This window comes from Eretmochelys imbricata, chromosome 2, assembly GCF_965152235.1.
Source record: "Eretmochelys imbricata isolate rEreImb1 chromosome 2, rEreImb1.hap1, whole genome shotgun sequence".
Taxonomy (NCBI): Eukaryota; Metazoa; Chordata; order Testudines; family Cheloniidae; genus Eretmochelys; species Eretmochelys imbricata.
Genome location: NC_135573.1, coordinates 65,109,158 through 65,136,500, shown reverse-complemented (window position 1 = coordinate 65,136,500; position 27,343 = coordinate 65,109,158). Strand labels below are relative to the sequence as shown.

The 27,343-nt window shown below is 42.4% G+C and overlaps 1 protein-coding gene across 1 annotated transcript in view; it reads left to right on the top strand.

Moving 5' to 3' along the window:
* RAB2A (RAB2A, member RAS oncogene family) overlaps nucleotides 1–27,343 on the top strand; it is an 82,397-nt gene that overhangs the window by 4,273 nt on the left and 50,781 nt on the right. Inside the window, exons 2-3 of the mRNA XM_077810227.1 lie at nucleotides 15,571–15,642; nucleotides 23,206–23,273. Coding sequence (XP_077666353.1) covers nucleotides 15,571–15,642; nucleotides 23,206–23,273 — 140 coding nt within the window. The remainder of the gene's footprint in view (nucleotides 1–15,570; nucleotides 15,643–23,205; nucleotides 23,274–27,343) is intronic.

The following is a 27,343-nucleotide window of genomic DNA, read 5'->3' as shown; positions in this document are numbered from 1 at the left end:
TAGTTATGGGTGAGGACAAAACCACAAAGTTCAGCCACCAGGTTTACTGTGACATTATCGGGGATACTGTTCCTGACGGCTTGTAGTCCATCTTTATGTTGAATGTTGGTGTAGAGGGCTTCTACATCCATAGTGACCAGGATGGTGTTTTCAGGAAGATCACCAATGGATTGTAGTTTCGTCAGGAAGTCAGTGGTGTCTCGAAGATAGCTGCGAGTGCTGGTAGCGTAGGGCCTGAGGGAGTCTACATATCGAGACAATCCTGCTGTCAGGGTGCAAATGCCTGAGATGATGGGGCGTCCAGGATTTCCAGGTTTATGGATCTTGGGTAGCAGATAGAATACCCCAGGTCAAAGTTCCAGGGGTGTGTCTCTGCAGATTTGTACTTATGCTTTTTTAGGGAGTTTCTTGAGCAAATGGTGTAGTTTTTTTTGGTAACCCTCAGTGGGATCAGAGGGTAATGGCTTGTAGAAAGTGGTGTTGGAGAGCTGCCTAGCAGCCTCTTGTTCATATTCCGACTTATTCACAATGACGACAGCACCTCCTTTGTCAGCCTTTTTGATTATGATGTCAGAGTTGTTTCTGAGGCTGTGGATGGCATTGTGTTCTGCACGGGTGAGGTTATGGGGCAAGTGATGCTGCTTTTCCACAGTTTCAGACTGTGCACGTCGGTGGAAGCACTCTATGTAGAAGTCCAGTCTGTGGTTTTGACCTTCAGGAGAAGTCCACCCAGATTCCTTTTTTTTGTAGTCTTGGTAGGAAGGTCTCTGTGGGTTAGTATGTTGTTCAGAGGTGTGTTGGAAATATTCCTTGAGTCGGAGACGTTGAACCCCTCAGACAGAGACAAACACCTACAAGATCTCTATCAAGCATCCTTCAACTACATACAATACCCACCTGCTGAAGCGAAGAAACAGATTGACAGAGCCAGAAGAGTACCCAGAAGTCACCTACTACAGGACAGGCCCAACAAAGAAAATAACAGAACGCCACTAGCCATCACCTTCAGCCCCCAACTAAAACCTCTCCAACGCATCATCAAGGATCTACAACCTATCCTGAAGGACGACCCATCACTCTCGCAGATCTCGGGAGACAGGCCAGTCCTTGCTTACAGACAGCCCCACAACCTGAAGCAAATACTCCCCAGCAACCACACACCACACCACAGAACCACTAACCCAGGAACCTATCCTTGCAACAAAGCCCGTTGCCCACTGTACCCACATATCTATTCAGGGGACACCATCATAGGGCCTAATCTCATCAGCCACACTATCAGAGGCTCGTTCACCTGCACATCTACCAATGTGATATGTGCCAGCAATGCCCCTCTGCCATGCACATTGGTCAAACTGGACAGTCTCTACGTAAAAGAATCAATGGACACAAATCAGACGTCAAGAATTATAACATTCAAAAACCAGTCAGAGAACACTTCAGTCTCTTTGGTCACTCGATTACAGACCTAAAAGTTGCAATTCTTCAACAAAAAAACTTCAAAAACAGACTCCAACGAGAGACTGCTGAATTGGAATTAATTTGCAAACTGGATACAATTAACTTAGGCTTGAATAAAGACTGGGAGTGGATAGGTCATTACACAGTAAAACTATCCCTCCCTCCCTCCCCCCCATTCCTCAGACATTCTTGTCAACTGCTGGAAATGGCCAACCTTGATTATCACTACAAAAAATCCCTGCCCCGCCCCCGCTCTCCTGCTGGTAATAGCTCACCTTAAGTGATCACTCTCCTTACAGTGTGTATGATAACACCCATTGTTTCATGTTCTCTATGTATATAAATCTCCCCACTGTATTTTCCACTGAATGCATCTGATGAAGTGAGCTGTTGCTCACAAAAGCTTATGCTCAAATAAATTTGTTAGTCTGTAAGGTGCCACAAGTCCTCCTTTTCTTTTTGCGAATACAGACTAACACGGCTGCTACTCTGAAACCTGCTTCTAAACAGCAGTTACTAGAGGAAATAGGCCTCTATTTTATAGCATTCTAGAAATACTTGGATTCAGTTTTCAAAGACATTGAATTAGCTAGCAGTAATGGCTTCCCAAAGCAGGTAGTAAAAGTTTAAGGTAAAATAAAAATATTGTATTTCTATATTAATGGATAACTAAGCGCTCTGTATCAGATCATTTCCGTCAGACTTTTAAACTGGCAGGTGGTTATTAAATAGTGTTCTGTTTCAGTTGTTTCACATTTGTAACAGAGGACGCATCAAATATAAACTAGTTTCTCTGCAGCTATATGTCAATGCACGAGGGGCCTGATGCATTTTTAAAAAAAAAAAAACTATTGAACAGCTCCTTTTAAACTGCACATATTAAATCAGACCCGATTAAGATGAAGGAAGTCCTTTTAAGTTTACATGTAACACAGGCATCAAGTTCCTCATGTAGAAAGGTTATTTTCCTGATGGCAGTGACTTCATCTTACAGAGCATAAACATAGTGTTGTAGTGATTGATCATCTTACAGTAACCTTTTCAAGGTTCTGTGGATACACCATGAATTCCTTCCAAATGTGGTGATGGAGTCCCATCTTATAGAGTCATTCATCCTGGAAAGGTACTTCTCCCCTCCCCCACCATAAGCTTGAAGGTCCCTTCACTTTTATCGATAGGTTTATTGAAATCCTGGAGTCCACCAATCTTTTTAACATCAAATACAAAAAATAGGATTTCATGTTACCAAGAGAATCATCTGTAAACAATCTGCTGATTGTATCTTGCTCAAGTTTCAAGACTGTCAGGCTGCAAGAGAATCATGTCCAAGTCTTATTCCATTTGGGGTTGTGAGAGGTTATGCTACCTTTCTGGGTTCTATTACAGACCTAAAAGTTGCAATTCTTCAATAAAAAAACTTCAAAAACAGACTCCAAGGAGAGACTGCTGAATTGGAATTAATTTGCAAACTGGATACAATTAACTTAGGCTTGAATAAAGACTGGGAGTGGATGGGTCATTTTCTGGGTTCTAGACAGGGGACCAGGTTAGAAAGTGTTGGGGTCTCCTGGTTTCTATGCAAGGAAGCAAGAGTTAGCTAGCAGGATCATGCAATACCTAGAGCACATTAATCTCACAGAAAGCCAGCCTGGAGCACAGGAGAGGAAGTGCAAGCTAATAAGGAGCTTCGGAGTATGGGTTTCTCCGGCTATGTCTGCACTACAGAACCCATACTGGCATAGCTGTGCATGTGTAGCTCCTTAGTAAAGACATGGCGTATGCCAACAGGAGTTTTCTGTTGGTGTAGAAATGTCATCCACCTCCCTGAATGACGTTTGCTATACTGACAGAAGTCCTTCCGTCAACATAACTGCGTCTACACTAGAGGTTTTGTCGGCATATCTGTGTTGGTCCAGGGTGTGTTTTTTTTCACACCTCTGACAGACATACCTGCTGACATAACTTTTAAGTGTAGACCAAGCCTCAGCAGCTGGACTGGAAATCTACTTTTCATGAAGATAACACTACTAATCTGGTTTTGTTTAAAGGCAGTTTAGGGTTTTTTATGAACTGTTTTGTTTGGTAGTCTTTGAAAGTTTTGTTTTCTCTCTTTCTAGAAGAGGCAATACAAAGACTGCTGCCTGATTCAATACTTTTTACTTGTTCCGAAGAAGAAAACAAATGCGCTGAAACAACATTTCAAGTTACACATACTGTGGGACAGAGACCAAGAGAAGCAGAGACTGAGGAGGAGGAGGAAGTAGTTGTAGGTAGGCAGGAGAATTTAGGGAACAAATCAAGACTGTTGCCTTGAATTCAGGGTCTGACACTAGAACTGCAAGCTATAAGGTTAGTTGGAATTTCCTTCTGCCCTCACTATTGAGGGACTAGTGGAAGAACATGATTGAATATGCTTCAGCTGCCAGCCCCAAGTCTGTTGTTCAATAGATTTCAGAGATGCCAAATGGTAAACTCTTAGTATGTAACCAAGCATTATTGTTTAGATTTGGTTTATAAACAAGAGTTCAGGTTACTTTCTTTCTTGGCAAGGTGTGTCCAAACTGTTGGTCTCTGTCTTGAATTAAGCAGGAACTCAGGATATCTCAAATGTTCACACCCCTTCAGGATGTGTCTTAACCAAATATGTATAACAGCATTAAAAGAATGTTATGGCAACAAAGTGAAGAGCACACCAATTAGGAAATAAGAGTTAAGGCCTGTGCACTTTTAAATCTGCCCCTTTGTTTTTATGTATTATGATAGTAATTTATTACAAGATCACATACTATTTTTTTCCCCAGAACCTCTGCCTCATTTCACATACAAAATAACACTGCTGAATGAATGAGACAGCTGTTTCAAACATTGCAGGGCCATATAGTTTGCTGCCTCGCAAACACTAATGAATCTATCCTCACGACACCCCTGTGAGGTCATGAAATGCAATCATCATTTTAGAGATGCTTAACTGAGGTACAGGAAAATTGACTCCCAAGTTGCATGGGGAGTCTGTTGCAGCGGCAGGGATAGAACATGATTTTTCTGGGTTCCAGTCTAGCATATCATCCCTGGATTGTTCTCAACCTCTTGTATCCACAATACAACTGCAACAAATGTGGTAGGCATGCTCTGCATCTTGGAACAATTCACTATATAGCTCTGCCTAATTCTTGGTCTAATATGATTATGTAATTAAAGATTGTGTCGTGTATACATACAAGAGGGCATAGTTAAGTTTGGGTAGGCCACCTTATCTTTGTTATGTCCTGACTTTTGAGTGCTTCATTTTGCAAACTTAATGTTCATTTGAGCTCTTTGGGTATAAAATTTTGTGGGGTTTACCATATCTAGCTGTGCAGTTAATAAGGCAAAAGACTATCTTGATTCATACACACCTTTCTGCACCAATTCTCATTTGAGATCTGCCTTCCTCCCTCCATATCTTCATTCAAATTTGCTTAAACAATATTTGCATAGAATGTTGACAAACCACTAGGAGGTGTATTATAAAATCTAGTGCAGTGGTGGGCAACCTGCGGCCCATCAGGGTAATCTCATTGCGGGCCGCAAGACATTTTGCTGACATTGACCATCCGCAGGCATGTTTCCCCACAGTTCCCAGCGTCCCTGCAGCCCCCCCTTCCCGCAGCTCCCATTGGCCGGGAACGGCGAACTGTGGCCACTGGAAGCTGCAGAAGGTCATGCCTGTGGACGGGCAACGTCAGCAAAATGTCTCGCAGCCCGCAATGAGATTACCCTGATGGGCTGCAGGTTGCCCACCAGTGATCTAGTACCATTGATCTACTGAGTATGTGCAACAGCCTTCTTAGAAACCTTTATGATTTTCAAAAATCACAATTTACTTTTCCCAGACTACAGAAAGGCATATATGCCCCATAGACAGTCTTATACAAATTCAAATTTTTTTCAAATTGCCAAGTCACTATATCTGTCATCCTCCCTCCCCACCTCCCACACACAAAAACCAAAGTAGCAAAATATACTTGATAACTTGGAAAGGTATATTTTTACTCCACTTTTGTTCAAACTTTGATTTTTTTAAAGTTATAAGCAATTGAAAATGTAAGTGATCCCTCAGAATAGAAATGCTTGTGCAACTTTAATTATATGTGTCACTGACTAATAGAAAGGAGAATAATGAGAGGAAGAACTGTCTTGTAGTTAAGACTCTGGACTGGGACTCAGGAGATCTGAATTCAATTCCTGGCTCTCCTACAGACTCATTGTGTGACCTTGGATAAGTCACTCACATCTCTGTGTCTGCTTCCTATCTATAAAGATACTATTTTCCCCATCTTTTGTCTGTCTTGTCCATCTATGGCAGGGATTGGCAACCTTTGGCATGTGGCGTGTCAGGGAAATCCGCTGGCGGTCCGGGACAGTTTGTTTACCTGCACCGTCCGCAGGTTCAGCTGATTGCAGCTCCCACTGGCTGCGGGGGTTCGCCGTTCCAGGCCAATGAGGGCTGCAGGGTGCGGCGTGGGCCAAGGAATGTGCTGGCTGCCGCTTCCTGCAGCCACCATTGGCCTGGAATGGCGAACCGTGGCCAGTGGGAGCTGTGATCGGCCAAACCTGTGGACGGTGCAAGTAAACCATCCCGGCCTGCCATCAGATTTCCCTGATGGGCCACTTGCCAAAGGTTGCTGATCCCTAATCTATGGGGTAGCAACTGTTTTTGACTCTGCATCTGAATAGTGCCTGGCATAATGAGGCCTGATCTAAGCTGGGGCATCTAGGCATTACTGTAGCAAAGTAATTATTAACATAGTGTACACTTTAATCTTGAAGATGAGGAATCCACTGAGATTGGTTTCTTTTCTTGAGAGAAGAGAATTACTTGTATATCTTTACAGAAGAAATGCTTCATCTCAGTGGACTTCCACTTGTCCAGTGTCCTTTCCATAGGCTTGATGGTATTGTTACTCCTGGGGGAATTCTGCGCCACTGTGCACATGCAGGACAGCCCCCGCTTCCTTAAATTCTCTTTGCTTCCCTGCAGAAAAATGGTTTCTGTAGGGAAGCAAAGAGAAGCTGCACCAGTGCTCATTCACCCCTTCTGGGCAGCACAGGCAGGTGAGAGGTAAGTCACCGTGGGGGAGGAGATGGAAAGAAGGAGGGTCTGGGGATGCCCCAGCTGACCAGGGATATTAGTCCCAGCTGTGGGGAGATGGGAGGAGGACGACGAGGGAAATGGAGTTCCCTCTCCCCTGCACAGAGCAGGCGGGGCTGGGTCATATCAACCCCCAAAAACCTCTGCCAGCTGCAGGAAACTCTGCATTGGTGGGGATTTGTCAGGGGGATCTGAGTGCAAGGGGTGAGGCTCGGTGGAGTGGGGGTTTTGGGTGCAGGGGGAGAGACTTGGCGGGGGGGGAAATCCAGATGCACGGGTTGGGCAGACAGCGCAAGCAGTTCCCCTACATTGACCCCTTCCCCCACTTTCTTACCCTATTGCGCCTCAACTACGGAAGGAGGGGTCACTGTACGGGGAGCTGCTCCTCCTATCCACCCAACCCCTCCTGCCGAGCCTCACCCCCCCCCCTGCAACCAGAATCCCCCTGCCGAGCCTCACCCCTGCATCAAGAGCCTTTGACCGCCCCAGAACCCCACCTCATCCCCGGCATAGGGAGTCCCCCATCCCATTTAGTCCCAACCAGCTGCACCCTGAGCCCCCCACCCCGTGCTGAGCCCTAACCACCTTCATCTGGACTTCCCTGCAGGGGCCCATTCTCCCTGCACCCAGAACAACCCAAGAAGCCCTTGTGCATCCAGATCCCCCTGGACCCCCCCCCCAGCTGCGTGCACCCATGTTGCACCACACAGAACCCTGATACTTTTGAGGGAATTCTGTACCAAAAATACCATATCATACCATTGGCCAGGAAGGGCGAACTGCAGCCACTGGGAGCTGTGGGCAGCCGTGCCTGTGGACAGTCAATGTAAACAAACAGTCTTGTGGCCACTGCAGGTTGCCCACCACTGAGATACATCGTAAACAAAAAAGGGCAGACACCTGAAAGGCTGTTTTTTTTAAGTGTGGTCTGCTTGTTTTACATTGTAAATTTAGGTACAGTGTAGTCTAAAATTCTCTGACTGGAGAGCTAGTCAGATGTCTCCACAAGAGCCAAGAGTGGAAACTGAGCAGTTGAGGAAAAGAGATTTTTAGTCAGACTTAAAAAAAATTAAAAAAATGTTAAACACCTACTTGATTGAGCGACTAATATGGTAAAAAAGGAAGTCTTGGCTGAAGATTCAGCACACTTGCCCTTTTAGTTGAGGTGGCAGAACAAATGATGTCTCCAAGTCTTCCATCAAAACAAGTAGGGCCCCCTCCTCCCACCAACCTTTCATGTTGTCTTTATACTTCAAAGAAACATGTGGAGTGGGGGGAGGATTCATCACCTCTAAAATTTCCTATAATTAAAATGGAATGACTATGTTGAAAACTTATTTACTTTTCATTATTTATGCTGTTGGTGATTTGCCTTTCAATCAGTTTGACAATAAAAACACACACTAGTTAGTTTCACTTTCTTGTCTTCATGGGATAGATTAATGCTACAATGTTTAGATTGCATTCAAGACATGGCATTCTGATATTTTCTGTCTTAGTTTCTCTTTCCTAATGGTTCCTAACATAGTTAGTTTTTTTGACTGCCGCTGGACATTGAGCAGATGTTCTCAGAGAACTATCCATGATGACGCCAAGATCTTTTTAGAACCCATCATTTTTGTATGTAGAGTTTGGATTGTTTTCCAACGTGCACTACTTTGCACTTATCAACACTGAATTTCATCTGCCATTTTGTTGTCCAGTCATCCAGTTTTGTGAGATCCCTTTGTAATTCTTTGCAGTCAGCTTTGGACTTAATGATCTTGCATAAGTTAGTGTCATCTGTGCTGTTTACTCTTTTTCCAGATCATTTATGAACATGTTGAACGGTACTGGTCCCAGTGCAGATCCTATTTATCACTTTCTAGTTTGAAAACTGACCATTTGTTCCTACCCTCTCTTTCCTATCTTTTAACCAGATACTGATGCATGAGAGGATCTTCTGTCTTGTCCCATGACTGCTTACTTTGCTTAAGAGCTTTTGGTGTGGGACCTTATGACAGGCTTTCTGAAAGTCCAGGTACATTATATCAGCTGAATCACATTTGTCCACATGCTTGTTGACACTCTGAAAGAACTGTAATAGATTGGTGAGGCATGATTTCCCTTTACAAGAGCCATGTTAACTCTTCCCCAACATACCATGTTCATCTGTGTGTCTGATAATTTTGTTCTGTACTACAGTTTCAGCTAATTTGTCTGATGCTAAAGTTAGGCTTACTGGCCTGTAATTGCCAGAATTAACTCTGGATTCTTTTTAAAAAACAGAGTTACATTAGTTATCTGCCTGTCATCTGGTACAGGGGCTGATTTAAGCAATAGGTTACATACTGTAGTTAGTAGTTCTGTGATTTCATATTTGAGTTTCTTCAGAACTCTTGACTGAATACTATTTGGTCCTGGTGACTCATTACTGTTTGTTTAATTATTTTGTTCCAAAATTTCCTGTATTGACACCTCAATTTGGGATAGTTCCTCAGGATTGTCACCTGAAAAGAATGGTTCATGTATGTGGGGATCTCCCTCACATCCTCTGCAATGAAGACTGATGCGAAGATTTCATTTAGCTTCTCAATGGCCTTGTCTTCCTTAAGTTTTCTGTTAGCACCTTTAGTGCCCCAACTGATTGATTGTTTGGCAGGCTTCCTGCTTCTGGTGTACTTTTTAAAAAAAAAAAAAAAAAAAAAGCAAAACAACAACCTGTTAGTTTTTGTGTTTTTTGGTATTTGCTCTTCAAATTTTTTTGACCTGCCTAATTATACTTCTATGCTTGACTTGCCAGAGTGTGGTCCTTTCTATTTTTCTCAGTAGTATATGACTTCCAATTTTTAAAGGAAAAGGAGTACTTGTGGCACCTTAGAGACTAACCAATTTATTTTAGCATGAGCTTTCGTGAGCTCACGAAAGCTCATGCTAAAATAAATTGGTTAGTCTCTAAGGTGCCACAAGTACTCCTTTTCTTTTTGCGAATACAGACTAACACAGCTGTTACTCTGAAACCTGTCAATTTTTAAAGGATGCCTTTTTGCCTTAACCGCCTTGTTCACTCTGCTGTATGTATCTTACTTACGATTGCATTTTTTTTTTGCTCTTACTTTTTTTTTTTTTTTTTTAAATTTGGGGTATGTGTTTAGTTTGAGCCTATACTATGGTGTTTTTAAATAGTTTCCTTGCAGGCATTTCACCCTTGTGACTGTTGTTTGATGTGATTTTTGACAGTTTCACTGCTGTTCACAGGGTTTTGAATAGCAAGAGTGGAACTAACCAGAGTTTTTTGTTAGGGCATGTCTACACTGGCAAAGTTACAGTGACGGCAGTTACAGCACTGCTTAGAGAGCACAGAAGGAAAACCACTGTTGTATGTTCACACTGACAATTGCCTGCGCAATAGCGTGTTCACACTTCCGGCACTTGCAGCGCTATTTGGAGGTTGCACTCTGGGCACTTATCCCACAGAGCCCCTTTTTCTCTTTTGCAGCTAAGAGTTGTGGGAAGGCGGAGGGGGTCGCATAGCATCCTGGGTCCTGTCCCAGTGCCCTGTGATGCATTGCTTCCCATCCCAGCAATCCTTGTGCTTCCATCTGCATTTGGCACCATCTTTCAGCAGTTTGTGTACTGTGCGCCCTGCCTCTTTTGGGCTGCAGGAATGGATCCCGAGCTGTTGACCAGTATGCTGCTCGCACTGAGCAACACGTCACGAGTGGCAATGGAGTTATTCCTTAAACTACAACGGCAAGAGGAGTGCGACATCGATCTTGCCATCCATAGCAGCTACGACATGAGATTGCTTGTGGCATTCCCGGAGGTGCTGACCACAGTGAAACGCCACTTTTGGGCTCGGGAAACAAGCACTGAGTGGTGGGATCACATCGTGATACAAGTCTGGGATGACGAGCAGTGGCTGCAGAACTTTCGCATGAGGAAAGCCACATTCATGGGACTGTGATGAGCTCATCCCAGCCCTGCGGCGCTAGGACACAAGAATGAGAGCTGCCCTGTCGCTGGAGAAGCACGTGGCAATTGCACTGTGGAAGCTGGCACCTCCACACTGCTACCGATCGGTCACTAACCAGTTCAGAGTGGGAAAGTTGGCCATTGAAGTTGTGTTGATGGAAGTGTGCAGGGCCATTAATCCCATCCCGCTCCGAAAGACCGTGACTCAGGGCAGCGTGCGTGACGTGGATGGCTTTGCACAAATGGGCTTCCCTAATGCCTAGAGGCAATAAATGGCGATTCCAATTCTGCCACCAGACCACCTAGCCACGAGTACATTAATGGGAAAGGGTATTTCTCAGTGTTTCTCCAGGCGCTTGTGGATCACTGTGGGCATTTCACAGACATTAACGCAGGCTGGTCCAGAAAGGTGCATGATGCATGCATCTTTCAGAACACTGACCTGTTCAAGAAGCTGCAAGCAGGGGCTTTCTTCCCTGACCAGGAGATCACTGTAGAGGAAGTCAAAATGCCCATTGTGATCCTGGGAGACACCGCCTACCCCTTAATGCCGTAGCTCATGAAGCCATACATGGGCAACTTGAGAGCAGCAAGGAGCGGTTCAACAGCAGGCTGAGCAAGTGCAGAATGACTGTTGAGTGTGCATTTGGCTGTTTAAAATTCCGCTGACAGTGCCTCTATGGGAAGTTGGACATGGCTGATGACAGTATTCCTATGCTTACAGCTGGGTGCTATACACACCGTAATACTTGTGAAGGGACGGGTGAAAGCTTCACTCAGGGCTGAACCGCAGAGGCTCAGTGCCTGGAGGCTGAGTTTGAACAGCTAGAGACCAGGGCTATTAGAGGGGCAAAGCGTGGAGCCGTAAGGATCAGGGATGCCTTGATGCAGCAATTTGAAGCTGAAAGCCACTGATATTTGTTGCTATGCTTGGGATTGCAGTGCTTGTAATTCTAGGAGGTGATTGGTACACATGATGCAAGAAGGGGGCTTGACATTATTGTATGTTGCTTTGCAGTGCTCTTTTTGCTTTCACTTAATAGAATAAAGATTGCTTTCAAACCAACACAAATCTTTTATTAAAAGACAACAACCGAAGGGGAGAGTCACACGAAAACATTCATCAGCAGGGAGGGGGACGGGGTGAGGGAAGAGAAGGTCTCAAGAGGAGGAGGGGTCCTGGGACGGCTACAGATCATACCCAGCCTTCTCCTTTGGAGTGCAATGCAGCAGGTACTGTACTTCAGCAGAGCCAAACTGTAGAGGGATGGGTGTTGAGTGTAGTGCGAGTCCACAGTGCTGGACTGTGAGGAGGGAGGAGTGGAATGCTGTGGGTGGAGCCAGGAGGTTGATAAGTGTGTTGGCAGTGTGTTGAGGATGCATGGGAAAGACTTCTGTGGCTGCAGGGGAGGGTGGGCTCGAAGCTGCTAGGTTTGAAGAGCTAGTATCTCCTGGAGCCTGTCCACTTGGCGCTCCATAACATTTAAGAGCCGTTCCGTGGCTTCTTTCTGGTGTGCTGCGTTCTCCTTTCGGTCCCTCTTCTTGTTGTCCCGCCACTTCTTCAATTCCTTTTTCTTGGCAGCGGAGTGCATCATAACCTCACTGAGAAAGTCCTCCTTAGTTCTTCTTGGCCGCTTTCTAATTCTGTGCAGCCGTTTTGCTGCCAGTAACAAAGAGGGAGGCCGGCTCCCAAGGTCATCTCTTTGAAGTTTAAATGCAACCTTTTACAGAAGCAGTATTGTTTACAACACAGACAACACTGATTCAGTGCTTTAAAACACAGCCAGTACTCACACTTGTCACTAACTGGCTGACCGCGGGAAAGCACACCTTAGCCACAAGACCCACAAAATGGTGAGTAGTTGCAGGGGCAGGGTAAATTACTCTTCCCATACCCTACTGTACACTGGGCACATGGCTCTTGGGGAGAACCAGCACTGTATGGGGGGGCCTGATAATCATTCCTGTCCCCACACTTTCCACAGGAGGTGATCATTATGGAAGATATCTCGCTAGCGAGGGTGAGCAGTGAAACAGGGGAGGATCTTCCCCAAGCCTGCGGCTCCCGCCTGGTGCCTATGTGGCTCACCTGTGTGTAGCAATTCTCTTTTCTCTCTCCCACCCCCCGCCGCCCCGTGATGGCACAGTGGCGTGGGAAAGTTACCATTAACGGGGCAAGAAACAAAGCAGCACTACCGAGGAACCCTGCAGCAGTGGATTGCCCAGTATCTCCACTAGAGTTTCCTGGAGATCTGAGGAAGATTCCTGTGAAGTGAGGGAGTCTATAAAAAGCCTGTTCCGCTGCTCAGACTAGGCATGCGGTGGGATACAAGCCTGCTTTCTGCAACCCTCCTGCCCTCAACGACTCGCTTCAGTAGTTCACAAAATCAGATCCACTTACCAGGGGCCTCCTCTCCTGTTTGTGCCTTGCCAAGATCCGACTGCTGTAATTGGCCAGGCTCCTCCGGGGTAGAAGAGAGCTCCTGAATGCATGCATTTCTGGCCTCCGAGTCATCCTCTGCCTCTGGGTCCCTCTCCCCCTCTTCGTCCAAGATTTCCTCCTCCTGGCTCTGTCCACACTCGACTGGCATGCGAGCCAACAAAGTATCCGCAGTTTGCAGTGGAGATGGGGTTGCCACCAAGTATTGCGTCCAGCTCTTTGTAGAACTGGGAGCTCATGGGTGCTGCACCGGAGCCGTGGTTTGCCTCATGTGCCTTGTGATAGGCGTTCTGCAGCTCCTTCACTTTTACCCTACACTGCAATGTTTCCTGGTCATGATCCCTTTCTATCATGCATTGTGAAATCTGTCTGCAGGCATCATCATTCCTATGGGTGGAGCACAGCTGGGACTGCACAGCCTCCTCTCTCCAAATGCTGATAAGGTCCAGCAGCTCAGCATTGCTGCCAGTGGGGGGATCGCCTGGTGCGTGGAGCAGGCATGGCCACCTGGAAGGATGCGCTAAGACCACTGCACACATCACCGAGCAAACAGGAAGGGGACTTTCAAATTTGAAAAGGAATGTACAGGGTGGGGATGACGGCTGGTCATCTGAGGGCAGGGCAGTAGAGTTCAAAATGATGACCAGAGAGGTGTGAACATGCACTGTGGGACATCTCCTGGAGGCCAATCGCAGCGCTGTAATTGCCAGTGTCTATGCTGGCGCTGCAGCGCTGTGGTCCCGGTGCAGAAAGCTGGACGCATCTCATTGGGGTGATTTTTTTAGAGCGCTACAACTGCACAGTTTCTGTGCACTAAGTGGCTTGGCAGTGTGTACACCTCGGGAGTTACAGCGCTCAAAGCTGTTTTACTGCGCACAAACTTGCCAGTGTAGACAAGGCTTTAGTTTCATTCTCCTGCTCCTTAGTAAGTCTGAGCAGTAGCAGAGTGGCTACAGCTGTCTGCAGATTTAGGAAGACAAAACTACATGGTTTTATATTAGATTCAATTTGGAAGGATATCTTAACTGTTAGGTTCAGAAACTTAATTAATTTGAAATGTAATCCCAAATTCAGCAGAAATTGATGGCTTGAGCCTCCTATGTTCTCCAGGAAAAACTTCCCACTTACCATAAATGATTTTTTTTCAAGCTATGGTTTAAACTGCCTAATAGTGTCACTTTGTTTAGCTAAGTCTGAATTTAATTTTCAGTCTAAATACATTGCTACAAAGAAACAAGGACAAGACTTTTGTGAAAGCTTGTTCAGCAATATAGACAGCGACCCAGATCTTTGGACTGTTGCATCTTAAGCTTGCATTAATTTCATAGAAGGGTTATGTTTCCAACAAGGATACTCTACCAAAAGTCTTCCTGTGGCTTTAATTAGACAAGATACTTTACCCTGATGCGTACATTTGCTTTTGTCAGTGAGATGAAACGTTCTTGCCAGAGGTGGTTGTGTTTAAGTGGTGGGAAACAGGAAGTGATTCCTACATGCAAAATGCTTGGAGGATTTCAGATGACTCTATAAATCTATTAATAAAAATATTTTTCCCTAGCCAGCTGGAAAGATGAACTACTAATTTAATGAAAAACTGCAACCAAGTGTTAACTAGGGAATCTTGCCTCTTAACTGTCTCCCTCTATCCCTTTCTGAGAGACTTCACTCCTCTTACATTTAAATTTGCCTCAGTTTTATACAAACCTATTTACATACTTCTGATATTTTTGGTTATAACTCGCTGAATTATGTAACTAAAGCAAAATACCACATTTCCTAGACATGCGTAAAAGTTAAAGAAAAGGAAGCTGAAAGGTCAGTGTTCTATACTGTTGGCAGGCAGCAGTTCTGTCTGCTGATGACGTTATGTCTTCATATAACTTAAGTACATTTTTTTTTTTTTTTTATGGACCTTCTACTTTGTGGTGCCATTCTTATGGCCTTGTTCTGCCATAATGCAACAAAATCTTGTAAGAGTCCTAGTGGTTTTGCTGTCACATTCATGTAGGCTGTTCAATTACATTCTCTCTGTTCTGACCCCACCACCAAGATTGCTATCCCAGACACCCCAAAAATCACTGTAGGATTGGAGTTCCCTGGTGCGCTCTGCTTTTTCTCTGTTTGGTAGGTTGATGATCAGATTATTCTGGCCACATTTTTAAAGGTAGCAGGCATGTATCTGGCAGTGTGTAAGCAGCATGAAGGAAGGGAAATGGAAGAGAGAAAGGTAAAAGTACAAGTGGAAGTGATAGAGAAACTGTTCGTTGGGTACTGAGAGGGAAAAGTGCCGTTCACATTACAGAGTGAGAGAATGAAAGATAAAGTGTATTATTTTAACTGTTAATCTTCGAATTGTGGTTGTCACTTTCCAGACACTTGTGAAGTTGTCTTAAAATATGTAAGACAAGGATATAATAATATAATATGACAAGGATAAACAAATGTCAGGGCCTGTATATCAAAATGGGTCTAATAATAAATTGTCTGATATATATTGTTTTAAATGAGTTATAAATTAGGTTTTAATTGCTGCAGCTTAAATAAAGTTTTTGAATTTGCTTGAAGAAAATATTCTCTCTTTCAGGTGTTGGGAAATCATGTTTATTGTTACAGTTTACAGACAAGAGGTTTCAACCAGTGCATGACCTTACTATTGGTAAGTTCTTCCTATTAAATATTCTATTGAAAAAGTATTTAAAAATAAGGATCTATTTTTAAAGGTGATGGACAGCTAGATGCCTCAGCATGTTGGTTACAGGTTGTATATCCTTTCACTTAATTGCCATTTGTTTTATTGTGGCACAAATCATGTGTCTTTGCTGTCTGCTGCCTGTATCATAACTGATGTGAAATAAGATAATCCAGTTCCTAGTGAGTAAATATTCACATCACAGAAGTGCTCCACAATCATAATTTGCAACCTCCTTAGTTGCCTCTGTAGGAAGGCCATAGATTGAGTGGGCACAGAAACTGGTCAGGCTTGAAGCACGTTAGTAGAATGCTGTGGAGAGCTTGCATTTGCTCAGTGGGTTAGACTTCAGTCTCCAGGGGTCTCTGCCATTTGCTATGAGCATAAAATTAAGATTAAAAATAAAGCAGACTTCAACAAATAGACACCTTTGTTTACTAGATGAGAAATTGTATAGAGTTTCCTGATGGTGAAAGGTCGAATTGTGGATATGATTATCACCTGGAAGGGCAAGGTTTGAGGCCTGGTTGCGCAGCTGGACGGGCATGATGGGGCGGGGGGTTGCGTGTGTGTGTGAGGTGTGTCTGTTGGTGGGAGAGCTAGATGAAATGAGTGAGCTGGGAGGGAATGTATTAGCTATGACCTGACTTTTTTTTTTCTTTTTTTGTATGAAACAAATGTGCAAATTTTTACTTTCTGCTGTGAAGCAGATGGATACTTCTGATGCATGGTATGAGAAGTCATTTTTCTCTTGTGGTCAAGGCTGGTCTTCAGATGAGTTTTTCTTAGGCTATGCTTGAACAGGCACCAGCTAACAATGAAATTGCAGAATCTTTTAACTACAATTCAGGTTATTTCAAGGTCCCTGTTAAGGTAGCCTCCCCAGTTATGCTCAGCCTTCCACAGGATGGACAACATGAGGCTGTACCCACTTTTGCTTCCCACCCTCTTGTATAGTTTCTCGTAGATTAATGAAGCTCCTCTCCTGTGGGAGTACTTAAAATTGACGTGTGCAAAACAAACAATCGTTTCTCTTTTAGCAGAAGAGTGCAAGATGGTCTGTCTCTTGACAGACCTCCCAGACATTGTACGCAGCTGTCTCTGAAGTACTTCAAACTGTCAGCCTTAGCAGCAGCTTTGTTCCCCCTAGTTTTGGAACCAGATAGGCTGGTTGAATAAGGAACTGGGACTTGGTCTTTGGAGGCAGATTTCTTGTCATCTTTCTTTCAAGACCAGGGCTGTCAAGTATGTCAAATCGTGAATAAGATTCACACATTTGCCACACTGTCACGTATTTCTGCAGCTATCTGGATTCTCTTGTATCTGTCTGGGTGATGGTAAAGAGCTGCGGTTCCTATGATGACTACAGTGCCTGCTCTGCCTATCTCACCAGCAGCCAGCATTGGAGACCTGAGGGAAGGCAGTTGCTGGCAGGAGGGGGGCAGGGGTTGGGATCTGGAGTTGTTAAAAGGTTTGGGCCTATCCAAGGACAAAATGGGGGATAGGAACAGAACTTAGGAGCATGGCGGGGAAAGGAAAGAATGGGAAAAGTTTGCCCCAGGTACTCTATCCACCCACCACAATTTTCAGGCTGTGCCACCCACATGTACTTTCTCCCAGCATGCTTTTACTATGTTGTTAACCAATTGTAGTTAATAAAATAGCAATATATTTATAAAAAAAAATATTTCCCCTGTCATACTGTTTAAATATGAACATCTAGTAATATAGTAAATGAAACAAGGACTTCACACTGCTTGGCTCTTTGGGGTGAGGTTGATCACTAATTTGGCTCCTGAACCACTGAGGTCTGAATATCACTGCTATAGAAAGACACTTAGGCTGGGTTTTCAAATGTACCTCTGGGTATTACAGTTCCAACTTTCAGTGGGATTTGGTGTATAACTTCCTTAAGCTCCTTTGAAAATCCCACCCTTGCATGTCTGCAGACACTAGCCAAAATTTTCAAATTAAGTTCCTAAAACTAAACTATTAAATCCTTATTTTCCAGTAGTAGTGAGTACCTGCAGAACCCATTGACTTTGTTATGACAGGGAGAGTTCAGCAGCTTTAAAAATAAGGTCACTTCTGTTTAGGTGCCTAACCCTGAGTTGAGGAGCATAATTTCACACCCAAATTTGAAAACTTTGCCCACAGTATTTACCAAAACTGTTGAAGCATCTGTTCTTAAGAAATAGTCCTGTGCTTATGTACTGAAGAAATGCCCCAGATCCCATCCTGTTGATGTGCCATGTCCACTCAACAAGTCTCTTTTACATGTAAATAGCTCTGCTCGGATGGGCAGCATCAATCTTTTGCTGTTATGATGTGTTAGTACTATTGGTATAATTTATAGTGTTTGTTAAACTGGCCTGTTAGTGAAATATATCTCCTTGACTATGGTCACTTTCACTATACCTTACACTCACCAATAAACATTGCCAATTTAATCCAACCTTGAGTAGAATTCATTTCTTTTTCAGACTAATCTCATTTTTACCACTGTCTCTCCAAGGTTGTTTTTTTTGTTTTTATTTTGGGTACTTAGCACCAGGGCTTTGGAGCGGAGCCTGGAGCTGGAGCGCAGAGCAGTGGAGCTGCAAGTTTTTGCCTGGAGCTGGAGCAGAGCCAGAGCACAGAAAATCTTGACTGCTCCAGTTTTTTTTTTTCCCATTTTCAATCCAAAATGAATTATATTTAGCACAAAAGTCTTAAAGGTGCCAAAAAGTTTCAGATTGTATAACAATTGATATTAACATCTACTTTACCACTTTACGTAATGTGTCACAGTTGTTTTCACTTCGGCCGAAATCAAGATTTAACGTACAGATACAAAATTACAAAGCTTTTGAGATATGTTTATTAATAGATATATTAAAGAATCAGATAATTATCAGACATCCGGCAACACTGCAGACTGCTCCCACCCTTGTGCCAAGGTTAGGCGAGTATATACTCACATAGATTAGTTAGATAGTTAGATTAGTATGTGTTGATACTTCTTTTGTAAGGATTTATCAATGAGACGCCCTGAGTGCTGCGATTACGGAGAAGTGTGACGCAAGATGCAACATTTAAGATATCACAAACAGGTATATTGCAAAAAAAATGTTTTTATTTATTGATATATTAAGATATTGCAAGAGATATTAACAACTTAAGCTCATTTCTCATATGGGCTCCCGTTACTGGTACGTTTGTTCATTTGTATGTGCTCCCGTATCACTCTGGCAGACTTATTTTATATGTCATCTGTTCAATGGTCTTTTGGTAACACTGTTCGTAATTTTAAATTTACTGGAAAAGTCACATGCAGCAGGCATATAAATATACAGTAAACATTTTTGCATAAATTAGGAGTGATTTTTGTGATATATCCAGAGTGAGTGGAAAATGTCTAGCACAACTTTGGGGGTGAATCCTTAGGTCATTTTAAGAAAAAAAGTTTCTGTGAACACATGTCCTAAAATTCTGCTTAAAGGAGCTACAGTCCCTTCAAGGAGGTGATGAAAAGTTAATTTCTGATTAATATCTCAAAAATGCTTTTAATATAATTCCATTACTTTATGTCTGTATCTTAGCGTTAGTATGTACTACCGTATTACATTATCCAAAATTATTTAAACCATAGGCCTCCCAAACTGGTGGTTGGTCATTTTTATTTCATATTTCAAGAAACACTTGTTGGCTGCCCCTGGCTACAAGTGGTAATATTTTGTTCCCCGTTAAAGTTTATTTTCAACCTTGTAACGTGTAGCCTCGTTACTTCCCAACAATTAATGTTGTAGAACAGCGATAGCACATACTAACGCTACAGCACATACCAAATTTCATTGATATATCTATATTAAAGCGTTTTTGAGATATTAAAAACTTGGAAAATATTTCTAATATTTTCCCTCAAAATTTCATAAGAAAACCTAACTTGCAATTTATAAATAAAAATTTATATTCTGTATATTAAAAATACTTATTACTTCATTAAAACTGCAAGAAACATGTTAAAATATACTTTAATAATAATTTTGTGTAAAAAGAAAATGCAATCATTTTTGTCCAGAAAATCCAAAATAAATTAGAAGTACCTTAAGTGGTTAAGATATCACAAGCAGGTACATTATAAAAAAATATAATGCTTTTGTTCATTGCTTTTCAAAGATCATAACAAGAAACATTTGAATGCGGTAGCAGCACAAGAAGATTTGGCCATGGCTTCAACAAAAAAATTCAAATCTGCCCCCCATAATTGATAGCAGATTTACGGAAAAGGATCTCAACGACAGCTTTACTTTTGAATTTGAAAAGCCCAAATTTGGGCTTTTGGGAAAAGCAAAGAAGCAATCAGCAACATGCAAGATGGAAAAGGAAGTGAATAACGAGCTCAAACCATGTAGCTTCAAGACAAGTGAAGCAAGTGCCGTGAAAAGTTTCAACCTTTGGCGGCATGTAAAACTTAACCATCCTGAAAACTATGCGGCTCTGGTTACAAAAAGGGACCAGGAAGATGAGGCAAAACAGAAAGCTGGCACAGCTAAACGACGTTCATCTGGCTCTTTGAAAACTGGAGAAAAGATTTTTTGCAGAGCTTCATCTGATAAGAAAGTCAAAATTGAGCAAACAAAATTTGACTCATATTTGAAGTCCTCAAAGGTTACAGTCACTATGGATGCCAGTACTTTCCGTGAAGGGCTGATAGAAATGGTTTGCTTGAGTTCAACACCGCTCACTACCTTCAGGCTAAAGAACAAAGGGTTCCAAAAAATTGCAGGCGAAATGGGTCGGCAGCTTGGCGTTTCGACGGGGCACAATGCGGTTCGTCATTTACTTGTCAGCACAGCTGAGTCTGGTTGCGAAGAGCTCAAGAAAGCTTTGGAGCAAAAATTGTGCTACCTGAAAATGGATGTGGCAACCCATGGAAACAGAAATTTCCTTGCAATCAATGCTCAGTACTACGAAGAAGGAAAAGATAAAGCTGTGGTAAAAACCTTGGACATAATCGACACTGAAGAGCATCACAATTCTTCGTACATGAAAAGTCAAGTAAAAGCTATTTTAAAAAAAATTGGGATCAGTGAAATGGAAGTGCTGAGCATCTGCGTTGACAATGCAGCAAACGGGACGTGTGCCGTCAAAAATTTCAGCAAGGACAATGAAACCATTTCTACCTCTGAGAACAGGGATGTGGACAGAACTGAAGCTATTTTGCCTGATGAAGGAACTAAAGGAATGGATTAAATTGAACTCAACATGGATGCTGCTGTGCAATGGGTTAATGACCCTAGCCTCATACTTCCAACATGGCTTCATGAGGACGACTCAAAAGTCCAACTGATGAGGTGTGGTATTCATGCTCTTCAGTTGGCAATCTGGGATGGACTGAACAAAGAACATAAGAAATTTCTGGCAAAAATTCAACAAGTTGTTGTCAAACTACGAACCCCAAGTATTCGAAGTGTTCTGCTTGATCTACATGGGGTAACTCAATCTTTGGATACTGTGATTCACCTGGGATTCAACATTTGCGATGATTGATCGGCGTCTTGTTTTTCAATCTTACGGTGAACAAGTGGCTGCTGCTGGAACAAGAGAACTCAAGTTCACAAAAGCTGAATGGGACGAAGTGAAGAACCTGCGAGACCTCTTGGCAAAGCCAAACCAAACAACCGTGAATCTTCAAGCTGTTGATGTAACCCTGGGAGTTTTCATGAAGGAATGGCGAAAACTGTCAAAATTCTTGCAATAAAATGGTGGACAAATTGCAGAAGGAATTCTATCCTCCATGCAGAAACACAAAGAGAAGCTTTTTGACAATATTCATTTGCTTGCTGGAGTTTATGTTGACCCATGGTATCGGATTCTTCTTACCTCAAGGGAAATACTAAAGGCAAAGGAAGGGCTCCTTGATATTGCTCGACGACTCGAAAAACAAAATCTGTTGCTACATTTGAACTCAGTGAAAGAGGTTGAAGAAAATGAAATACAGCAAAAGGAGTCATCAGCAATCGAATTTGCAGTTTCAGGAAGTTCACATCCTTCAGAAATAGCAGGCTTCAGTCTCCACTCTGAATTTGTTGGAGTGTCCATCCCTGAGACGTCTTCAACCATCACAGGGAAATGGAGATAATTCAAGCACCAATTCTTCAGAAGATGACGTCTTCGAAAAGGAATTGGATAGACAAGAAAGACACTGGCGAGTTTCTGCGATTCATAATTGTAATGAAGCATTATTCGAGAGAAACTTTAGGGAAGATTGAGAGGCGATGGAGCCTATTGGTAGGCTAAAAGTTAAGTCTGTTTTTGAGGCCATTCACAGCTAACCACACCGCATTCAGAGCTGCCTGTAGAATTGCTTCAAGCATGCCAACAACTCAAGCTAGTGTAGAGTGACTGTTTTCGGCTTTAAAGTTCATTTTAAATGATTTGCTGCAGGTTATGAAAGACAACTTGATTGCTTCAATAACTTTTTACAGAATGAATTATGAATGATTCTAGTTTGTACCATTGTGGATATTTAAATTGTTTTAAAAGTCTGAATAAAAATGTTCTTTCCAAATTACAGTATGCACTTTTTTTATTTAGTTAAAAATTAATTTGAGTCGGAGTGCGGAGCGGAGTCGGAGCAGTCACTATTGGTGCCGGAGCAGACCTGGAATGGAGCAATTCAAAAATGTGATTGCTCCAAATCCCTGCTTAGCACTTACAGTTGAGGAAGCTAATGGCAGCCTTGAGATACTTTGATTAGTGCTCAAAAATTCTATAATTTTACTTTGACGCATCAAGGTATTAAATTCTAATATAAGCACAAACTTCTCTGGTTAAAAATTGACCCTATCCATCAAAAAAATGCTATTTACAGGTGAGAAACTATGAAATTCTTTACAGGATATTGATTATACAGTGGTAGCAATATTTACTTCATGCTTTTATTGCTGTACTAACTGCAAATGGTCAGAATTTTTACTTTCAGTCTGTTTGAATTTCTTGCTTATGTAAAACATGTATAAATCTATATTTTGAGAAAATAATGAAAATCAACATTATAGCATTCCAATACAATCTTAGGTATAGAGAACAAAAATAAGTACGGTTGTATGTTTATCTTTAATTTCCTCTGTAAGCCTAAAAAGACACATAGGTGTGTTTTTTTGTTTGTTTTTTTCACCCACTTGAACTAAGGAAACAAACACCTTTTTATTAAGTCTTTTGGAAGATTTAGAAAAAGCAGTGTACATTTAAAGCAGTAAAGGCAATATAGGAAAGCAATTAGAGCAGTGGTTCTCAACCTATTGTGGGCTGTATATGCAGCTCTCTGTGTGGCCCTGAGAATGTCCGATGAGCTATAGCTGTGTGCTGATTGGGCCGTGTGTTGAGAACCACTGAACTAGAGTATAATATAAAGTAAAAGTGCACTGCAAGGTTGCCTCCTATGGTTACAAAATTGAGTTAAGTCTACCCCACCTGTTTTAATTTCATGTTGGATAGATTTTTCCCACTTGGGTAGTAACACTGTAACTCTTAAAATCTCTTCAGGTGTAGAATTTGGTGCTCGAATGATAACAATTGATGGAAAACAGATAAAACTTCAGATATGGGATACGGTAAGCAAAATAAAAATGAGTTCTTTGTATATACATTTAAATGTATTTATTTTTTGTAAAGATTAAATATTCACTGGTTCCTCTAAATTTTTATATTCAAAGTACTTCTTAAAAATTGTGCCGTTTCTTCTGTTAAATGAATTTAGCACTGTAACTCTCAGGAACAAAGTCAAAACGCTGTGAGAAGATGGGAAGGAATAGAAATCTGTAATAAGTACTTGTGTTAGGTATAAAATGTATCTCTAGCTGTACCTCTGAAGCATGTTGTGGTGGTGTGAACCTTTCATGGACATGAAATATATTTTTCCTGTGTATTTAAGGAGAGATGCTGCATTTTTAATATTCATTTTTATTTCATTATGAGAATAACCAATTTAATTATAGCCGAGTGTTTGTTTTTTAACTGTGGAGTTTCCTCCACTGCTTGATTCTGTCCAGGAGGTGCTCAACAATTTTTTTTTAAACTTAGACTTACTACTGATAATGTATTTTTCTGTCTCCTTCCTTTCCCACCTCTCATATTTGTGATGGCCAGACACGTGGCCTTTACTAAGTTCAAGTTACCTCATTTGGTTAAACTTTTTGTTAAATGTGAATATTTCCAGCATTCATATGTTTATTTTTTTTATTTTCTATTTGAAATTTGTCAAAATATAACTTCAGTTACTTTTTCCTGAATTTGTGTTGTTCAGGGGTTTATTTATGGTGACAGTGAGTTAAAAACTGCACTCAGTTTAAGGTCCCATATTTTTCTAAGTATGTAAGAAATAAGTGATTTGAGAATCTTTGTTGCATAAACTAGATAATGAGAAAAACATCTTTCTTTTAATAAATCCCCTCCTGTTCTTGGAGCTTGTGGCATCAAACCCAACATTTTCCTGTATTTCCAAATAGAGACTCTCCAACTGAATAGTGTTGTATGTATTTATCACCTTTTTAAAAAAACAGTAAATTTCTGCAAGAGAAAGTATAACCACCACAAATGTCTCCATTCATGGGACCCATAGTAGGATTTTTTTTCTTAATATACTTTGCAAATGCTCTGGGTTTGGATGGAAATGCCAGTGCTGGCTTTGACAGGTCAGTTAATTCAAGTTCTAGTTTCTTAAAACCAATTAGTAACACTTTAGTTTTTTAGTAGCATGAGATAAAATTCACCAACAAAAAGACTAAGTTAACACACATATAAGTGTCTTCATTCTGTGAACCAGTTTTTGTGATTTTCCTGTAAATACCTCCTTACAATTCTTCACCTATTTTGTGGTATTTTCTTCCTCTTCTGTTGGTACTATGGACTACCAGAAAGTGTTCTGTAGACCATAGTATGAGAACTCCTACTCTGTTGCCTTGGACTTACTTCTGAACTTGGGTAGCTACAGGTTTATATCTAAATATTCTGGCTCAAGTTATGGCTGTGGAAGGCTCTGAATTTAGTTAGTGTAATTCTGCTTTATAACTTATACAGTCGGTATAAAGAAGTACACTGAGAGTTTGGAGTGGGGCAGGCTTAGGCCAGGGGACAGGTATAGTTGTGAATCCACTGGCTATTAGGGCCCTACCAAATTCATGGCCATGAAAAATGCGTCACGGACTGTGAAATCTGGTCTCCTCCCATGAAATCTGGTTGTCTGTGTACTTTTACCCTATACTATATAGATTTCAAGGGGGAGACCAGTGTTGTTCAAATTGGGGGTCCTGACCCAAAAGGAAGTTGCAGGGGGGGTCACAGGATCGTTTTAGGGGGGTTGCGGTATTGCCATCCTTACTTCTGTGCTGACTTCAGAGCTGGGCAGTTGGAGAGTTGCAGTTGCTGACTGAGGGCCCAGATCTGCAGTCAGCAGCGCAGAAGTAAGGGTGGCACTACCATACCATGCCATCCTTCCTGCACTGCTGCTGGGGGTGGCTCTGCCTTCAGAGCTGGGCTTCTGGCCAGCAGCTGCTGCTCTGCAGCTGCCCAGCTCTGAAGGTAGCACCAGCAACAGTGCACAAGTAAGGGTAGCAGTACCACCTCCCCCAGTCCCTGCTTGCGCGCGCGCACACACACATGCACACACAGACACACACACACAATAACCTTGCGACCCCCCCCCCCCCCCCCAACTCCTTTTTGGTCAGGATCCATACAATTACAACACCATGAAATTTCAGATTTAAATAGCTGAAATCATGAAATTTATAATTTTTTAAATCCTACGACTGTGAAATTGACCAAAATAGACTGTGAATTTGGTAGGGCCCTAACTGTAAGTTTATTTTGTCTTGTCTTTGAACCTGAGTTCAAAAGGGGAGTAGTCTGTACCTTCAAATAGTTTTTTTTCCAACACACAGCCTGTGTGCAAGGACCAGTGTCTGAACCACAATGAGGGTTTACAGCTAAGTTGTAATCCACATTTCACCTATAAGTATCTCCATCCCAGCTATCTTTTGAGAGAGCCTCTAACTTTGCATTCACATATGTTTTGGTTATACAGTGGATGCCATCCTGATGAAGACAACTTTTGGTTATTAGCAACGTTTTCCCAAGAACCAATTCTGTCCCATTGACTTGAACATTAATAGAGTTTGGATATTAGCAACTGTCGTGCTGCTTATTGACAACTTCTTTGGAAGAGGGGTTCCACTAGTAATTAATTAATTGGCTCTGAGTCTGCAGCCTGGAGATGGCAAGAAGAGGAACTATGCAGCATTGTGGCCCCCCCTCAGTGTCCTCGTTCCCCATGGAAAGTCCTAGCTGCAGGCAGGTTTACAGGGCTGCAGCCAGCAAAGAAAGCATTGGGACATGCCAAGCCTGGCCCGTCAGTGCCAGGGCAGGGTGCATTCCAGAGAGTGCAGAGAGACGCATAGACTTTAAGGTCAGAAGGGACCATTATGATCTTCTAGTCTGACCTCCTGCACAACGCAGGCCACCGATTCTCACCCACCCACTCCTGTAACAAACCCCTGACCTATGTCTAAGCTATTGAAGTCCTCAACTCGTGGTTTAAAGACTTCAAGGTGCAGAGAATCTTCCAGCAAGTGACCCATGCCTCACGCTGCAGAGGAAGGCGAAAAACCCCCAGGGCCTCTGCCAATCTGCCCTGGAGGAAAATTCCTTCCCGATCCCAAATATGGTGATCAGCTAAACCCTGAGCATGTGGGCAAGACTCACCGTCCAGGCACCCAGGAAATAATTCTCTGTAGTAACTCAGATCCCACCCTATCTAGTGTCCCATCACAGGCCATTGGGCATATTTACTGCTAATAGCCTTATTTTTGCAATTAACTGATCTTTGACTATCTCATCATACCATCCCCTCCATAAATTTATCAAGCTTAATCTTGAAGCTAGATATGTCTTTTGTCTCCCATGCTTCCCTTGGAAGGCTATTCCAGAACTTCACTCCTCTGATGGTTAGAAACCTTCGTATAATTTCAAGTCTAAACTTCCTGATGGCCAGATTATATCCATTTGTTCTTGTGTCCACATTGGTACTGAGCTTAAATAATTCCTCTCCTTCCCTGATATATTTATAGACAGCAATCATATCTGTCCTCGGCCTTCCTTTGGTTAGGCTAAACAAGCCAAGCTCTTTGAGTCTCCTTTCATAAAACAGATTTTCCATTCCTCGGATCATCCTAGTAGCCCTTCTCTGTACCTGTTCCAGTTTGAATTCATGCTTCTTAAAGATGGGAGACCAGAACTGCACACAATATTCCAGATGAGGTCTCACCAGTGCGTTGTATAATGGTATTAACACCTTCTCATCTCTACTAGAAATACGTCGCCTGATGCATCCCAAGACCACATTAGCTTTTTTCACATCCGTATCACATTGGCGGCTCCTAGTCATCCTGCGATTAACCAATACTCCAAGGTCCTTCTCCTTCTCTGTTACTTCCAAGTGATGCGTCCCCAGTTTGTAACAGAAATGCTTGGTATTAATCCCTAAATGCATGACCTTGCACTTTTCACTATTAAATTTCATCCAATTACTATTACTCCAGTTTACAAGGTCATCCAGATCTTCCTGTAGGATATCCCAGTCTCTCTCTGTATTGGCAATATCTCCCAGCATCATGTCATCTGCAAA